Raw genomic sequence first — 17,555 nt, 5'->3', positions numbered from 1 at the left:
TTGTTTAACTTGATTCTTGAAATACCTATCTACTTGTAGGACATTTCATCATCATTATCATCATGATCATATAAGCCAGAAGATGCCCCCTCCCTTCAATGACTTCCAGATTGGCCATTTGGAAGAGGCCTGCATCCAGCAGCTATTTCCTTTTTATAATGAAGCTCGAGGTCGCCCATCGCAAAGAGGGCTAAGCCTGGAGAACCATTGCGAGATCGAGTCAAGGATAAAGAAATCTGCAAACAAAAGTCCCCGATATAGTCAAGCTGACTAGCGTGACTAGTTAAAGTGGTAGTAGGCAGGGCACATAACTTGGAGAGCCAACGGCCAGTGGAGCAAAAAAGTTCTGTAGTAAAGGTCACGCAGGCAAGCAGGACAGTAAAATAAAATTTCTGGCATCAATCTCATGATTTCCTGTGTAAAAGAACGCGGTCTCAATTTTCTTAACTTTACGATTAAATTATTTTGTTTTGGGTCCTGATGGCATTTTAGCATAAAATAGGGAAATTTACATAATATGAAAACACCATAGTAGGGTACCTTTTTTTACTAATATTGCTACATGAAAATTATAAATCCTACCAAATGTATGTTTTAACTATAGTTAAGTTAAAAAATGTCGTTATGCTAATAAGAAAAACCTCTTTATTTTTAAATTACTAGATTTTTAGCTTATGATAATGTTTATTTAGATTTTTGTATACAATGTTTTTATAAAAACTACTTTTACAATCAATCGAAAATTTTGACGTTGACAACACTATTTTCCTGGGCAACGATAGGCAAGATGATTTATAAACAAAAAATGAGCTTACAAAATGCCAATTATTGTATTGAATTTTGAGATAAAAGTTAATACATTTACAACTAAACTGTAGTGCGCAATTTATAAAGTTAGAAACAAAGTAAATAATTCATACGACGACCATGGCTTCAATGCGGGATCAAAAAATCGAACAGCAAGTAAGTGGTTTCAAATTAATTTAGTTAAATTAATATTTGACTATTATTAACATATTTTGTATATTTAACGTGTTTTCGTTACGTATATTTGCCAATTGGTATTTTGTTTGATAATTTCTCTATTGGTTGGTGTTCTAATTTTAGCGGCAAATGATGGAACAGAAGATGAAGCAGAAACGCCAGAATTCTGGATTGGTTCAGGCAAACGACCTCAGGGTAGGGTCTGCAAAACGTCCAATATCAGGCAGCCGTTCCCGGGAGCTCCATGGTGAGTACAAATATAATTTTACGTCGTTTTTTAACCAATGTCTAAATGTTTAGTTACTCATGCATGGTTTTTTGATGTATATTTTTGTTATGCGCATTTTCTTTTTCCTTTTATGACAGGCTATGATGGTCCGATGCAATTTCTTATGTCGCCAGTCAATCCGGACCAAGTAATACCTCTTCAAACGAATAGAATATCTACTTTTGATGGTAAGTTGGGCTGCTGTGCTTACTTTTTCTTATGGAACATGATACTTTCGCTTCTATTTTTACATTTATTTAAGTTAGCATGATTGGTGTCAGTGGTTTTTGTATTAGGTATACTTTACATATACTCTCATACATTATTCCGTACATTATTGCTTGAAGCCCCTGTCCTATTATTTAAGAAAATCTCCTATGAAAACTTTTAACTTTATTTAAATGTATCAACTTATATTCTAATCATTTCTTCATAACAGTATTCAATGATAATTGTTAGTCTATCCACAAAAATAGATATCAGATTTTACTGATAACAATATTAAAAAAAAAATTAAACAGTTAATTTCATGCACTTTATAACCATGAATACAATACATTTTTCAGCCTTTAATCAAAAATAATATGATTACATTGAAATCACACTAATATAATAAATGTGAAAGTTTCTTTGGATGTTCATCTTTCAATTATGCTGAAATTACTAAACTGATTTCAATGAAATTAGGTATTCAGACAGGGTATGAGCTAACTTGGGTGATAGGAATTTTTATCCCACGGAAATGCGGGCGAAGCCGCTTTTTTGAGGGTTGATGTCATCTAATTACTTCTCCCGGCTTGGCCGAGGTGAGGGGGAGTGTCAGACTGTTACTGACTAAAAAGCAGCATTCCTACCCCTGCTTTTCGGGCGAAGCTAGTTTGTAATAATTTACATAATATATATTAATTTCCCTACAAATTAAAGTACAAACATTTAAGTAACTATCTAACTAAAGTAAAAAATAGTATTTCATTTCTTTAACAAAGAATATCAGAACAATAATAATAGGTACATAGTATAAAAACAAAATAATACAGAATTTTCGCAAACATATTATATTCTCAAGGATCGACAATTGTGTACTACATACAGCCTTGTTCTATTGGTGTGGTGAATCATAGCATGAATAAGTTTGTTATTGAACCGTGCTGTAGGAAAACATATTATTCATTCACAACTTGTAAACTACCTAACTGGTTTTACTACGAAATTACTACTGTTGTTTTATTCAAAGATTTCTTGAAGGAGTCATTTTATTTTATTTTTTCGATAAACGGGGAGTTTTTTTTACGGTTTTTACGTATGTGTTCTCTTTTAATAGTTACTGTGACCTTTTCTATGTAAATACTAAACTCCACTTATTGTGATTATTAATGTACATTTATGTAAAAATAGTTGTAATCAACTTCTTAACGTATAAGTTGCATGAAGAACACGAAATCAAAAACGGCAAAAATTATAAAAACCAAAAAAGATGTAGCGTTTTTCGGGAACTATTTTTATATCACATTTTGCACGGTTGGCGCGGTGGCCGAGCAATTTTTTGTGAGATCCACAAATTGTTGTTTCTGGTTTGGGTGTCATGTGTGAAGTTATATGATTGTAAATGCACCCACGACACAGGAGAAAATCCTAGAATGCGGCAAGGTTTTTAAAGAAAAAAATAATAAATAACAAATTCATTATTTAATTAATATTGATGTAAACTGGAAACAAAATTTTGCTTTCTTTCATACCTTTTCTTCAGAAAATGGCTGATTTCTGTGCACTTCTGTTGTTTTCAGCTATGCACACTATGTTTCAAATGTTCACAGTACAATGCTCAAACAAATATACAAACACAATGCTTTGCTCAACCCAAGAATCAAACTTGATACACAGTGCTATATGCAGTGTTAAAATTTAACAAAATTTTACTATAACTTTCGTGAGACACACTAATTAATTATTAATTAGGTTATCGGCTTACTCAGTTACAGTTTGACGAGGAACTCGACTAGTTTCAAGCCATACTAAAGGCTCATATTCATGGACAGCATTCTGCCACACACGATGCGGCGATTGTCGCTCATGAATATGAGCTTCTAGTATGGCTTGAAACTAGTTGAGTTCCTCGTCAAACAGTTACGTGAGTAAGCCGACAACAAAATAATAATTAAATTGTAACATAGAAAACTCAGTAACAATTGTTTTTATAAGTACTTTATTATAATTATTGTAGTAATGCTGTCATCAAGACAATAATACTCTTTATATCTTTCGAATCCATTGTCAATGGTTATTCAACAAAATAGTACAATACTAGAGATTATGTAATAAAACAGTCAATACAATGCCTAGAATTCCGAACTTTGATAAATCAGTTTTCAATCTTACACCTGAGATCATAAAGTAGGGAATTGAAGTGTGATTAATTTCTCTAGAAATTATATTATAAATTACATACATTATAGCACTTAAATACGTGTAAACACTCGTCTTGTAATGCATTGAAGATGTTTCGCAAAATACAACTGGAATTATACAAGAACGCGAATTTGTTTCTTGAAATCCACACAAAGAATACAAGGAAATTGTACTATATGGGTAGGGTAAATGCACCATTTGTCGACAGTCTTTAATGTCTTTAAAATATTCTCAAATACACACTCCAAACAGTGACTAAAAAATGATTAACAAAAATCAAGAATAAGTTTTGGCACAAATGTGAATACTTGTATGATATTTCCTATACTTTAATGACAAAAAAAAACTAACAATTTGCTTAATATAATAGGTATATTTGTGTACAGCAATTTTTCAACATTGTAGCATAGAAATTTCTAAACATTCTAGAATATTCTTCAAATACTAATTTTCGCAGAACTAGGCAATCAGATCGAAGTTCTGACCGTGGGTGAAGGGGACGGTAGCGGCGAGGAAGATGAGGAGAGTGTCCCGGTGTGCAGCGTAGGCAGGGACGCTAGTACCGACGACGTGTGCGCCGACGCAGCTGTCGCGCCGCTACACGATAAACCACGGAGGGATAGCTCACCCACACAGGTAAGAGTACCAAAACAGATAAGCTTTTTGTTTAGGGCTTAGATTATGCTGGTGTTTTTAATATGTTAGTGTTTTGGTAGTTTTGGATTAGGTAAAAACTGTTTGTGCTTAGATTTATTGTTATTTTGTTCATTATTATATATTTGCTTATTTTTAATTTAATCCCATTTTTTTCCCGTTACCATTATGTTCCAATCATTTAATTTTGCCATATTATTTTATTTTGTCCCATTTTATTTTATTTTATGTATTTATTTTTGTTTTGCTTCAATGTTTAACCAGGTTTACCAGAAGTGGTGTAAAACCAAAACACAGAAAGATAAAGTGCGGGAGCCAAAGTTTGTCACAAAGGTTGGGTTCTTTTACATGCATAATACTCACAATTATTGAGTCATTTACCAGAGCCGTATTATCCCTAAGGCAAGTGCCTAGGGCACTAGTTACCGGGGGGCGCCGTAAAACACGCATGTCCAACTGCCCATTGATATAAAGGGGCGCCTATAAAGTGCTTGCCTAGGGCGCTCTCTAGGTTTAATCCGCCTCTGTCACCTACACCAGTATTGTAGTAGATGTTTTTTGTCGTACATAGTATCGATATATCATACGGACTGTCACCGTAGCAAGTACAATAGGGGTCAGATCCGCCTGATCATCGTCAAGATCTCGAAGTTAATATTTATCGTTGTTCTATTGGATGAGACGTTTATGGGGACGGGACGTGTCTTGACGCTTGATAAACAAATAAAATGATCAAGCGGATCTGTCCTCCATTGTACACCTACAACACCAGACGCATCACAATATGTTGCATTGTGTTAAATATTAATTACATAAATATACAGTTTATGGAATGATCTAATACACACACATATTACATCATTCTTTAGTCTAACATTCTTCTAGCCTATTATACAATTAGCGCAGTAACTATGAAACCAGCGGCTGCTGCAGTTGTCGCGGGTTAAAATGGTTGGCTGGAAACGTGCTATCGTGGGTTTCATTCTCTGAAAAATTCTTTGTGTGTTAATGTTACGTGGGTGATAGGCATGAACAATTTGTGTGTGTGTTTGTGCGAAAGGAGAAAATTTTAGCATAAAAAAAGAACTTTCTTATATGATTTTTTTTTCATTTTTCTCCTCAAACAGGCTCCAGAAATTGAGGGTTCAGTGGAAGGTGCAGTGGAACAGTTTGTTGTGACCCCAGCTAAACACGGCACGCTATACAAATGTCGCATCGCCAGAGATCGGAAGGGCATGGACAGAGGCCTCTACCCTACTTACTTCTTACACCTCGAAAAGGACTACGGGAAGAAAGTGTTTTTGCTTGCAGGTATGTAATTATTATTATATTTAACTATATAGGGTGACTGGTAATTAGTGAATGATATTTGAACATGTGATTGTACACATGATATACATAATAACTTTCCCAAAGAAGATTTTTTTATACACATAAGTTTTATTTTTATTGAATTACCAGTCACCCTATATTGGATTTAAATTCCAATGTGGTCTTGTATGCATTTATATAAAACGTGATATTTATATACCTAACGACTGCTTTTTTGAACATGTGGTTTGACAGGTTTTAGGTACCCATTCTTGCAACTATAAAAGTTTATCTATCAATATTTCTAATTTGCCTATCTCTAAGATTGAAATTTCAGAGGACCTCGAATTATTTCTAAATTAGAAAACCTTAATAAACTTATAATAAACCATAGAAGAATCATTCAAGTAGTAAGTTAAACACTACCTTCTAAAATCAACCTTATTTTATGAGCAATAGAAACCATTGATTTAAGCCCCGACCATGACATATAGCGTGTAGAATTATATGATTAATGGTACCTAAATACCATCTCAGTGTTTACACCTCAAATAAAACATTACTAGACGGCCATTTAGGTCAATATTTATCAATAAATAATTTTATTGAATTGACTATTTCGTGGGTCAATGAGTCAGAAGCGCGACTGCCGAATAAGGATTTACGGATTGTAACATATTATTGTGAATTCTCGGTTTTTCGGAAAATTTGTCGGTAAATATTAGCACGGAGTCCTTAATTGGACTCGATCGCAATAGCTTTGTCCTCTATAACATAAAACTCATAACATAACTGGTGAAAAGTAGGTTACATTTAATAATTATGGTCATTTGGTCATCCTTAACTTCAGAAATAAGACTTCTTTTTCTTAATACATTAAACGCCATGAGGGTTACTCACTAGTGACTGACTTTAGTAGCGGTCTTGAACAGTTTTCTATTGGCAGTACAAACCCCTAATATGTCGACCTATTTACGTCACCGATTTTCCTGGTGGTAAAAGATGATTATTTATCAAAAACTTCCTGAAACTACGCTTCTAATTTTCCATTCCCTTTAATTGATTTTCCTTGATTAAATATTCGTGCTAGTCTTTCATTATCTAAATTATTTGGATGCTCCATAAACGTTTGATACGCTGTTAGTTTAATTAATTTGATGGCCGATCCGATATGATTGGTTTGGGTGTATATAAGCCAATACACCTAAATGACATCGTGCTTTTTCTATCTACTTTAAAGTATTTAATATATATCTCCCGATTATCAATTTGTTTTGTTAAAAACTTTGCTCCTGGCAAACATTTTCTCATGTTGTAATAATAACTATCGTGCGACATACTAAATTATGTAAAAATAACGGATTTCTCACGTATATGGTCTCTCTGACCCGAAACTAGTAGAGCTTTTCCCGTCTAAACCGTGATTTTTAGTTAAATTTTTCATGTGTTATAAAATTCCATACGCTCCTGTATCCTAGAACAACAATTTATGGATCAAAAAACAATAATTGATACCATGCGGTAATCCAAACCACGGCTCTATGAAACAGCTGTTCGCTTAACCTATGGTCCAAATGTGCAGTTTTATTCTTTGTTAGGATAAGCAGATGTGAACTGATGTTCCCATATTGTGTTGTTGTTACTTACCCTCGTTGTGGATACGGGTCAACCTATTGTCGTACACTGATCTAAATTCCAAACTCCCTGTTATAGTATGTCCGATTACGAGTAATTTCAAGGTGGAATAAACCAATAGGACTTAAAAAACTTTACTAAAAAGTATTTTCCGATGTGCTACAGTCAGTGATCTATAGAATACATAATAGAAATCTACCAACCGAATTTAACAGCTTTGAGCACAGTTAAAGTTTTAATTAAAATTCTCGTAGTGAATCTGCGTAACTGGAAGAATCGTAGCTACTGGACTTCTCCTAATTGTGCAGTTATTTTCATAAGTCTTTCTGTCGCATCGTCACACCTTTTTATCCCCGAAGGGGTAGGCAGAGGCACTACCGAGACATTTATGAAAAACTGAAAATAATCCAGCAAAACTTTGCTGGACCCGAGAACCTTTGTCTGGCAGAGGCACTTGCTACCACTTGACCAACGACGCAGTCCTTTTATCTCCTACAAAAAACCCAATACAATAAGGTAAATTATACTATGAAAATTAATCAAATCTAATAACTTTTACAACAGCCCGAAAGCGCAAGAAATCAGCCACATCGAACTACCTGATATCAACGGACCCCACTGAGCTGACTCGCACGGCCGACAGCTTCGCCGGGAAACTGCGGTCCAACCTCCTCGGGACCGCGTTCACGGTGTATGACAACGGCAAGGCGTGGCGGAAACATGACCACGCTCACACCAGGCACGAATTGGCAGCTGTTGTTTATGTAAGTAGTTTTATAATCTTATATCTTACTAGCGACCCGCCCCAGCTTCGCATTGGTGCAATGGTGATATATTATGCATGTATTATACATATAAACCTTCCTTTTGAATCACTCTATTAAGTTCTATTAAAAAACCGTTGCGCAGTTTTAAAGATTTAAGCCTTCCCTTTGTATAATAGGGACAGAGAAAGCGACTTTGTTTTATATTATGTAGTGAGTGAAGCTGAAGAGTTTGTTTGAACGGTTAATCTCCTGAACTATTCGTTCGATTTGAATAATTATTTTTGTGTCGGATAGATCATTTATCGAGAAAGGCTAGGCTATAAAACACCACGTTACGATCAATAGGAGTTGAGTAGAACGGGTGAAACCATGCGGGAGTAGCTATTTATTAAAATTGTACAGCTGAAGATTTAGTTTAGAATTAGAATTCAACCTCTAATTTGAATCGGAGCTGCGGACTAATGAGGAACGGGTGGTTTTTAGTCAATAAGAGTCTGACACTCCCTCTCGCATCGCCCTGGCGAGTGATTCCCCCCCTTAAAAACATCTAATTTGAAAGATTAACGCGATCAACAAACCAGCTGTTTGTTAGTTACAAACAGCTATATTACAACAATATTTAGTAATATACTTTAATAGATCGCACTTTACATTGTAAGTTTAGTAGGTATTCCTTATTTCGCTTCCACTTAGATTTTTTGTGAAACAAGCGTGAGAAATTAATTGAAGTTATAAACGAACTGATGAAGTACACAATGTACTGGCAAGCATTTGACTCACTCATATTTACTTCTCTCTAAGGACTTTATAATAATATTAATTTAATACGTATATCTTAGAAATTACGCGACAAAACAACAACGGCGTGACGTAGTTATTGTTTTGGAATAAACATAAACACAAACACTTAACTTAGGTACTTGGGAAATTTTACAAAATAAACTCTATTTATCAGTAACTAGAGTAGGTATTTGTTTGGTTGTTTGTTTGTCAAAGGAGTTGCGGTTTAGCCTGTTATCCTACGTCTAGCAAATTATTCACAGCAGTGACGTCATTGTTTCAGTTTACGCTCTTTTATAAGTATCTTGGTAGTCTCTTTGTTTACATGTTTTCACTGTCGTTGCTATGTTAGTCATAGGTGATAAGAGGGTGTTAGATTTTTTTATGTTGTGTAGGTATTAGTATATCCTTTGGTTGAAGGATATAACAATTATAAGAGTGCTTCTCCACTAGATATGTGCTATGCTACGTTTTTGTGGACGCTTTTGGCTTCCACCAAACAAATTCATTGGTACACATAGCATAGCACTGGTGGAAACTTGATTTCATGATTGTGCAACCGACTTATTGTCAACCTCTATTCCCGCAAGGAACAACTCTTTGTGTAATCTAAAGTTTGTTGTTCCTGGCCTCTGTTTGAGAATTGGAGTATTTGCAAAGACACCCACAGAGCACAGGAGAAATTGCTAATGGATCTTGGCTACCATAAAATAAATAGAATAAAATTATTTTAATTCAAAGGATACTTAGGCTAACAGTACTGCGGAGCTGCGGCTCCGGCTCGAAAAGCAAGAGTAGGAACGGGGTGGTTTTTAGTCAGTAAGAGTCTGACACTCTCTCTAGCCTCGACCAAGGCGGGAGAAGTCATCAGATGATTTTCCCTCTCAAAAAGAAGGCTAACGGTACCGCAATAACTGAATAATGGCGACAGACCACCTACTACGACATACATATACAAAACATAAGTTAGAATTATACTAATCGATCCACTCCAGTCTAATGCGCATTACAACTCATATCACGTTCGCGAGTGTGATGTAGTGACATATCATATGCAGTGGTGATATAATAGTACCTAGGTACTATTGTATTGACAAACTATGATAGTAGTAGTTGGTGGTACATTGTTCTAAAACTTTTTTTATATTGTCACTCCTTTAATCCCCGTAGGGGTAGGCAGAGGTGCATATTATGGCACGTAATGCCGCTATACAATGTACACCCACTTTTCACAATTTATGATTTAAGTCCCATCTAATAGGTGGAGAGACTTTAAGTACTCAAATATTTTTAGATTTTAGAGTGTCAGTCATCCACAAACCTCTTAAGACGATTTCTTCTCTGCTTACCTAACCAACCCTTTAATGACCATGTTGAATATCGCAATGACCAATAAAATCGATCGTAGGAATGCTATCTACGGTCACTTATTCATAGACCGACCTTGACAAATAGACAAACAGCAAAACTTAATAACAGTTGCTTCGTATTCGTACAAATAGTTGTTTAGTTACGCCTTCCTTCGGTTAAAGACAACATGGTGGCCTTAGTAGCTTGATGACTGGGTGTCTTTTGTTTTTGATCACGTTGGGATACCTTCAAAAGACTCCTAGCTTTTTGGGGATAAAAGATTAGGGAGTGTGAGATTTTTACCTCACTAAAACCACCCCGGTGGCTTTACACCTGTAAGGGGTACTGAGTCCCCTAAGTAGGCCTGCTGTCCTGCTCCAGAGCCCCCAAGGTGCTACGCTTATTACGGCACATTTGTAGTGTGTTGACTGGGTGCTGTGCAACATATTACGACTTCGATTCTGTACAACTATTAGAGTGACTCATAAACTATTGTCTCAGATCTATGTGTTACGTGTACACTACATACAATCGTAGTAAACATACGCCGTCTCTGACTTGCCATAATGTGTTGTAAAATAAAAAAAATACATAACAATCTTTATATTATGCTAGAGGCTCATATTCATGAGCAGCATTCCGCAACACACAATGTCTAGCATGGCTTGAAACCAGTTCCTCGTCAAATAATTACGTGAGTAAACTGAAAAACATAATAATGAACATAACAATCATTAAATTCCAGGATACAAACGTCCTCGGCTTCAAAGGTCCAAGAAAGATGACAGTCATTCTTCCAGGAATGACGCCAGACCGCCAACGCGTCACCATAGCACCGCAGGATGACAGCGAGACCCTTCTAGAAAGACTTAAGAGTCAGACCCTGGATGACATAGTAGTTCTACACAACAAAACGCCAGTTTGGAACGATGAGACCCAATCCTACGTGCTAAACTTCCACGGCAGAGTGACTCAGGCAAGTGTGAAAAATTTCCAAATTGTCCACGATTCAGAACCGGACTATGTCGTTATGCAATTCGGACGGATATCCGAAGATATCTTCACTATGGATTTCCGATACCCGCTGTGTGCTTTACAGGCGTTCGGTATTGCCCTCAGCTCTTTCGACAGCAAACTGGCTTGTGAATGAATGCAACTATGTTTTTCTAGAGCATTCCACCGAGGCATTTATTTACTTAATTTTTTCCAGTAATCACTTCAGTAATAGTCAACTTAAATAATCTACTAAAAACTCTAATACCACATCTTTTGACTCATATAAATTATTTTTTCTTGACGCACGCAAAAATCTACTTTAACGTTAAAGGAATAGAATTGAATGTTGTATAATGACGTTGACGTCGCATGTGAATGTATCATCGCATATTATAGTAGTAAGTATGTGTGTAGCCCCATGATGCACAGAATGTGTTGATCAAAATCAAAACAAGCGCACATGATTTATTTTTTGGTGCTTTTGTGACATAGGTTGTGTTTGCCCGTGTTTTAACTTTCATCGACTGTTTGAACGAACATCCGTAGTCTTAGTTCACCATTACCATTGTATATGTTTAAAATATATGACCCTATAAGAAAAGCTATCGACGTTGGCTCACTTTAAAAAAGATCTCGAATATTCTGTGAGCCTACTCAAATTTTATTAGCAACAAAATTCAGTTAGACATTTTTGCTTTGTCATTAAAATAAGGCGCTTGTTGTAATAAATCTTGCCCAGTCTTGCTCAAAGTGGTATAATAAACATCGGTCATAATTTTAAGCATAAATTTAAGTGTCATTTTATTGTGGTCCAAGGTTTGAACCAAGGAATAGACACATATACTTTCATATCTCATCACTTTTCAAGTAGTAAACTATGCAATGAAGGAATTTATTTTATATTGTCTACTCTTTAAACTAAACTACAGGTATTTATGCGTTACTTTTCGCTTTAATAACAAAATAAATTAATGTAATATCAATTATAGTAATGTATGTAAATATATTCGTGTATTATCTCTGGGTAGTCATAAGGGCCTGTGTAGACAGTCAAAGAGCTTGTAGTAGTTATAACAGCAAGTTTACTGTTCAAAAAGTTTATATTGGCCCTTTAAAATGTATGTTTATAAGTGATTTATATGACATCGTCAATAAAACATAATTGAGTTTCTTGGGAACCAAAGAAACTACATTTAATGTTATTAAACACGATGTCAGTTCTATAATTACAATTTTAAAAATTTCTAACCATGAGACAAAAATGACAAGCAGCTTTTTCCTTGTCTAATATTTTACAACAGACAACGAATGGTTTTTATTTGTGACACTCGATAGGGTTTGCTTCGTTTGCTAGAAATTAAATAAAGAAAATCATAATTTTCTTTATTTTGTTTATAAAAGACTCCTGCACATCAAGCCACCCTTAGCCTAAATAGATTTCAACTTTATCTTAAAATGTAAAGGTTGAGAATCTATTAATTAAATCTGACTAATTGGGGTATTTACACTTGGGTGCAAAGAAATGAAGCCACTAGCAGTTTTATTTTTTATTAAAAAAACATCTGGAATACGCAGTTGTATGAGTTTTTATACAAGACAAACTCAAATCCGTTGCGTGCGATGCGGGCCTGTGGACGCTTTCCTTAAGTAAATACTTGTATCAGAAAAGAGTTATCAAGAAATTAATAAGAAAATACGCTACTGGCTCCATTGCTTTGCTCCCAAGTGTACTAGCGGGTGTCTACAATTTGTACAATGAAAATAATAAATGAATTTATGTATAATTTCGAACGGGAAAGTTAACGCTTATTTGGTAGTTTGTTGTTTCATAAACCAGTACCCTTAGTACGAATTAAACCAATTAGAGCGCCGAACGCGGTCTCGTTTCGATCTCGTTCAACGCAAAACAAATTCGTACTAAGCGTACTATTATTTAATTCGTTATGCGATGAATAATGTTCCTTCAATATTACGCACAAGTTTGCTTACTGTACACAAAAACAAATCTTACGTAATCTAGGTATTTGTTATTACCTAAGCACTTAGTCATTTCTATTACATATTCTATCTGAATAATTTACAAAGCATTATGAATATGATAATTGAAGCTCATTTTGAACTGAGAGTGGACTTTTGAGAGGCATTTCGAGCTTAGGATTTTCTCTCTGCGTTTATTAACATACAATTCCACATACATATGACACCTAGACTCGAAACAGCGGATCGCCCAGAGTTGCTCCGTGCGCGAATCGAACCCGCTACACGTTACGCGACAGCCGGTCTGTCAATACTTAAATACAGGACCCTTAGTACGAGTTTGCTTTACGTTGAACGAAAACGAAACGAGAGCTCGTTTGGCGCTCTGATTGGCCGGCACGAATGATCCAACCAATCAGAGTGTCGAACGCGCTGTCGTTAAACGTAAAACCAACTCGTACTAAGGCCTCTGTGCTTATATACTAATACTTAGTTACAATGTATCCTGTCTTTGAAATGCCTTTTGAAAGTTCATTCTCTACTCCCCAAATGACTTAAAGTACCTTCTCAAGCAGTCTGTTGCCATAATATTTGTAACTTATTTACAATACTATGTACAAACTATTTTTAAGTGTCACATAGCGTTAGTTTTGTATCCTAGTCAACTTAGGTTTTAGTTTTATTTAGTACTAATATTCTAATTCGTATGCACAAATCAATGTTTAAGGTTTTCCTAGTGTTAGATAAATTATTTTGTGGCTACATTTCTTATAAATTATGTATTTTTATCGTTATTATGAAATGGTAATTATGTTTAACTATTATTAGCAGCATACAATACAGTACCCTTAGTACGAGTTTGCTTTACGTTTAACGAGAGTGCGTTCGGCGGTCTGATTGGTCGGCTCGAATGAACCAACCAATCAGAGCGCCGAACGTGCTCTCGTTTCCATCTAAACGTAAAACAAACTCGTACTAAGCTCTCTGACCCAACGTAAGTTATGTTATGACTGATTTATTTGTGTTCAAAGTTCTTTGAACAGAATACCAGTTCTTTTCTATTATAATTATTTTAAATATTCTATAATTATTTATATGTTAGCCAACTATACCGCACCAGTATTATTTTACAATAATTTGTAGTCCTGACAATAATATTGAAGTACATTGTATTTGTACCCACTGCCTTCTCCCTGAACAAAATTATTTCACAAATTGTCTAAAAGAAATTACTATTAGAATAAATAAATGTGCCTATAATTAGGTTACGTGTTTAGATAGCTAAATGGGAAAGATAAAAAATGAAATTGTAAATTAAATAAATGATGAAATGTCAACGCGTCTATGTAATAATGTCATGAGCTTGTAGTAGTGATCGTGTTTGTACTAACTGTTGTTCTAAACTCACTTCACCTCATTGTATTGTGTATCTAACTTTAGTTAAAATTCTATGCACAATAATTCCTTCAATCTCTTCCTTGCACGGAGACTTATAAATTATCTCTTATATAACCACTCTAAAGGCAACTAATGATACTAAAGTTTCTCTTCCCAATGTAATAAATTAACTAAAATTCTCGTATATTTCTCCATTACACTGTTTCACTAGTTTCGAGTCACAGAGAGACTCTTCATCATGAGCAGCGTGCACTAGGCTGTGCCACTGTGCCATGATAAAGAATCCCTAATATACGTGAGTAAATCGTGGTTTTTAGTTAATCACAATTAATGATATCATTAGACACTTAAGTCTTGGAGTGGTTTATAAAAAAAATATAAATAACAAAATTGTAACTGTAATGTTTCGAAAATTGCCCCATAAAGATGATGTTTACATAAAAACTTTTCAGGCAAGAATTTGTATTGAATTTAACACTGCCAGGATGAGACTATAACTTTGGGGCTCAATTAAGGAAAGGAGAAAGTGAAGGATTGTATTAGCCTAGAGAGGAACTGTAAATATAGTATGGAAACGCGACGCAACTCGATTGGTCAATTTTTAATATGGATTTAATGTGATTGGCAGAATTATGACCTCCCTTTGTTAACAACTAATGGGTGTTTGGTTGTAAAGCGTGGCGTTTCAATACTGTATCAGTACCTCTACCATGAGTTTGAAGCAATAGTATTTGTCGATAGTCATGTCAAATTTTACAACGCCTCTACCGGTCACCGGTGGAACTAAAATTTGCCATACAAAAATTTACGTCGTCGCTAGCGTCTATCGACAAATACTATTGCTTCAAACTCATGGTAGAGGTACAGATGTTAGATAGTTTTGATAATCGTGTCATTCTGTCGTTACTGAAGACTTGGTAAGCGGCAATATAACAACTGATTTGTAAACCTAGGAATTGGATAGCATAGCACCCATTGTGCTAGCATACTGACTAACTACCTACAAATGTAAGGAAAGAGTTTGGCAGCAATTAATGATAAATAATCATAATATATTTGTTTAGTTAGGCATTTTACACATAATAAAATAATGTGACAATTTCATTTTGGTAGAATTGTAAATATTAATGTATGAATTTTGGTGTATTGTGCCTTTGGTAACGATAGGTTAAATGTTTGTGCCTTTTATTTTCATGTTTACTATGTATTTTGTACCTGAGGCTTTTCGTAGGCACAGAACTACCCCCCTTTACTAGATGACGAATCGCTTTTTACACCTTGAAATGTTTAGATTACTTATTAAGGCAACTTTTACAAGCAAAGCTGTCTCTTAGTCCCTAGAATAGACCTAGTAGTGAATGAATGTTCAACATAATTGAATTTGTGTAAAATAAAATTTAAATCTTAGTCTTTTTGTAAAAATTCATGAGAATGTCCATTTACTTAAAAACTTGTGAATTAAAATTTTGCTCATAGTTATTGTGCAGTGTGTATAGTTAAATGTTCCGGAAATATTTAAATAAATGCTTATATTGTTTATATCCTCGATCCCCGTAGAATGAAATCGTTAATTATTTTGTCCCTGTAGTAAACCAAATACGAATGATGACGGGGAATGAAAATTAAAAATCTATTTAGTTCGTCAGTTAGGTAATAAAAAATATTAGACACGTATTTTTTTATTTCGTCATATAAGATAACAATACTCAGATGAAAAAAAATAAGTTCAGGAGTGGGATCAAACACGTCATTTCTACGGATAAAACGTATCTAGAAGGGATGTCACGCGATATTTCAAATGAATATATCTTCGAAAGTATTTTTTCCGTAAGAAAATAAAAAATACATGTCTAATATTTTAAAATAATCTACAAGACGGACATTAAAATAAAAATGAGTCATCTACCCTATTGTATAGACCAATTATTTGTATTTTATTTTGTTCATAGAATTGACCACCCAATCATGTCTAGTATTGTATTGCAATGTGAATTAAATAAAGTGATGTAATAAATTATTCTTTACATTTTTTGATGTATGAAATATTTGTGATACCTATCTATTGTAAATAGCGATATGAAACTGAAATATTGAACGTAATTATTTGTAAGCTATGAATGTGGGCTACCGCGAGTTCTGTAAGGATCGCTAGTGTAGTGCGAGGTCTCTTGTCTAATAAACTATTTGCTAACGTGCAGTCCAGTCATTGGACATTAAATTTTTGTCAGTCACATCAGTGTCATATCAGCCACAAAACGTTCACTGCTAAACATAGGCCACCCCCAATGACTTTCAAAGAGGCTGGATAAAGGCAAGCGTCCACAGGCCCGCATCGTACGCATTCCGTATGACGTCATCAGTACGCATCGCATGTAGGCATTGCTGATGCGGTCCGTACGATGCGGATCAGTGGACGCAGTTGTATGAGTTTCTATATAAGACAAACTAAAATCCGTTGCGTACGATGCGGGCCTGTGGACGCATACCTTAAGATTCAGTCAGTGATTAGACAAACAAGACTTCGTGCTACATAGGCGCCATCTAGTTAACAAATACGGTAGCCCCCATTGTAATGTTTGTGTTTAGGAGAGCACTGCATTTGATGTCTGATTGTAATTTAACTTTGATATCATTTATTGATACCATTTGATGATCATGTGTGACATTTAGTAAACCAGTGTTGCAACAAGTTTGATCATTCCTTGTTTGTGATACAAAAATCATGATTTTGTTATCAATAAATTGTATTGGTGCAAAAATTGTTTTATTTTTCTGTTCCCATCTAAAATGAGACTATCTACAATTGGAGCACATAACACACTCTCGTTTTAATTGCTTTTAATTTAAAGCCAACTCGTATTAAGTTATCTGTATTGGCTCCATTCAAAGGTTGTCTGTAAGAAACCGTATTCTACGACAGCCCAATTGCACATTGCTCTCCTAGGAAGAAAAAGAAACATTGTCACGCCTTTAATCCCCTAAGGGGTAGGCAGAGGTGCACGTTATCGCACATAATGCCTCTGTCCAAT

The 17,555-nt window shown here is 35.0% G+C and overlaps 1 protein-coding gene across 3 annotated transcripts; it reads left to right on the top strand.

Annotated features, from left to right (window-relative positions):
* The first annotated feature begins 763 nt into the window (after positions 1-763).
* On the top strand, positions 764-16,732 carry LOC118270892 (protein king tubby). Of its 3 annotated transcripts, XM_050695750.1 has the most exons (8): positions 764-963; positions 1,108-1,231; positions 1,351-1,440; positions 4,116-4,294; positions 4,577-4,645; positions 5,440-5,623; positions 7,823-8,022; positions 10,901-16,732. In XM_050695750.1, the coding sequence occupies exons 1-8, from the start codon at positions 928-930 to the stop codon at positions 11,303-11,305; spliced, it is 1,287 nt and encodes a 428-aa protein (XP_050551707.1). In that variant the 5' UTR covers positions 764-927; the 3' UTR covers positions 11,306-16,732. The 3 variants fall into 3 exon arrangements, with proteins under 3 accessions (XP_050551707.1, XP_050551709.1, XP_050551708.1); XM_050695752.1 differs by lacking the exon at positions 1,351-1,440; XM_050695751.1 differs by lacking the exon at positions 4,577-4,645.
* The last annotated feature ends 823 nt before the right edge of the window (positions 16,733-17,555 follow it).

This window comes from Spodoptera frugiperda, chromosome 9 (assembly GCF_023101765.2).
Source record: "Spodoptera frugiperda isolate SF20-4 chromosome 9, AGI-APGP_CSIRO_Sfru_2.0, whole genome shotgun sequence".
Classification (NCBI taxonomy): domain Eukaryota; kingdom Metazoa; phylum Arthropoda; class Insecta; order Lepidoptera; family Noctuidae; genus Spodoptera; species Spodoptera frugiperda.
The sequence above is the reverse complement of the archived record's forward strand: the minus strand, read 5'-3'. Positions and strand labels throughout refer to the sequence as shown.

What these genes read in the sequence shown, in the direction of transcription:
- LOC118270892 (XM_050695750.1), top strand. Translation starts at nt 928, where the DNA reads ATGGCTTCAATGCGGGATCAAAAAATCGAACAGCAA. An exon ending in TAGAATATCTACTTTTGATG is followed by an intron (nt 1,441 to 4,115) that starts GTAAGTTGGGCT and finishes TAATTTTCGCAG; the next exon opens with AACTAGGCAATCAGATCGAA. An exon ending in AGCCAAAGTTTGTCACAAAG is followed by an intron (nt 4,646 to 5,439) that starts GTTGGGTTCTTT and finishes CTCCTCAAACAG; the next exon opens with GCTCCAGAAATTGAGGGTTC.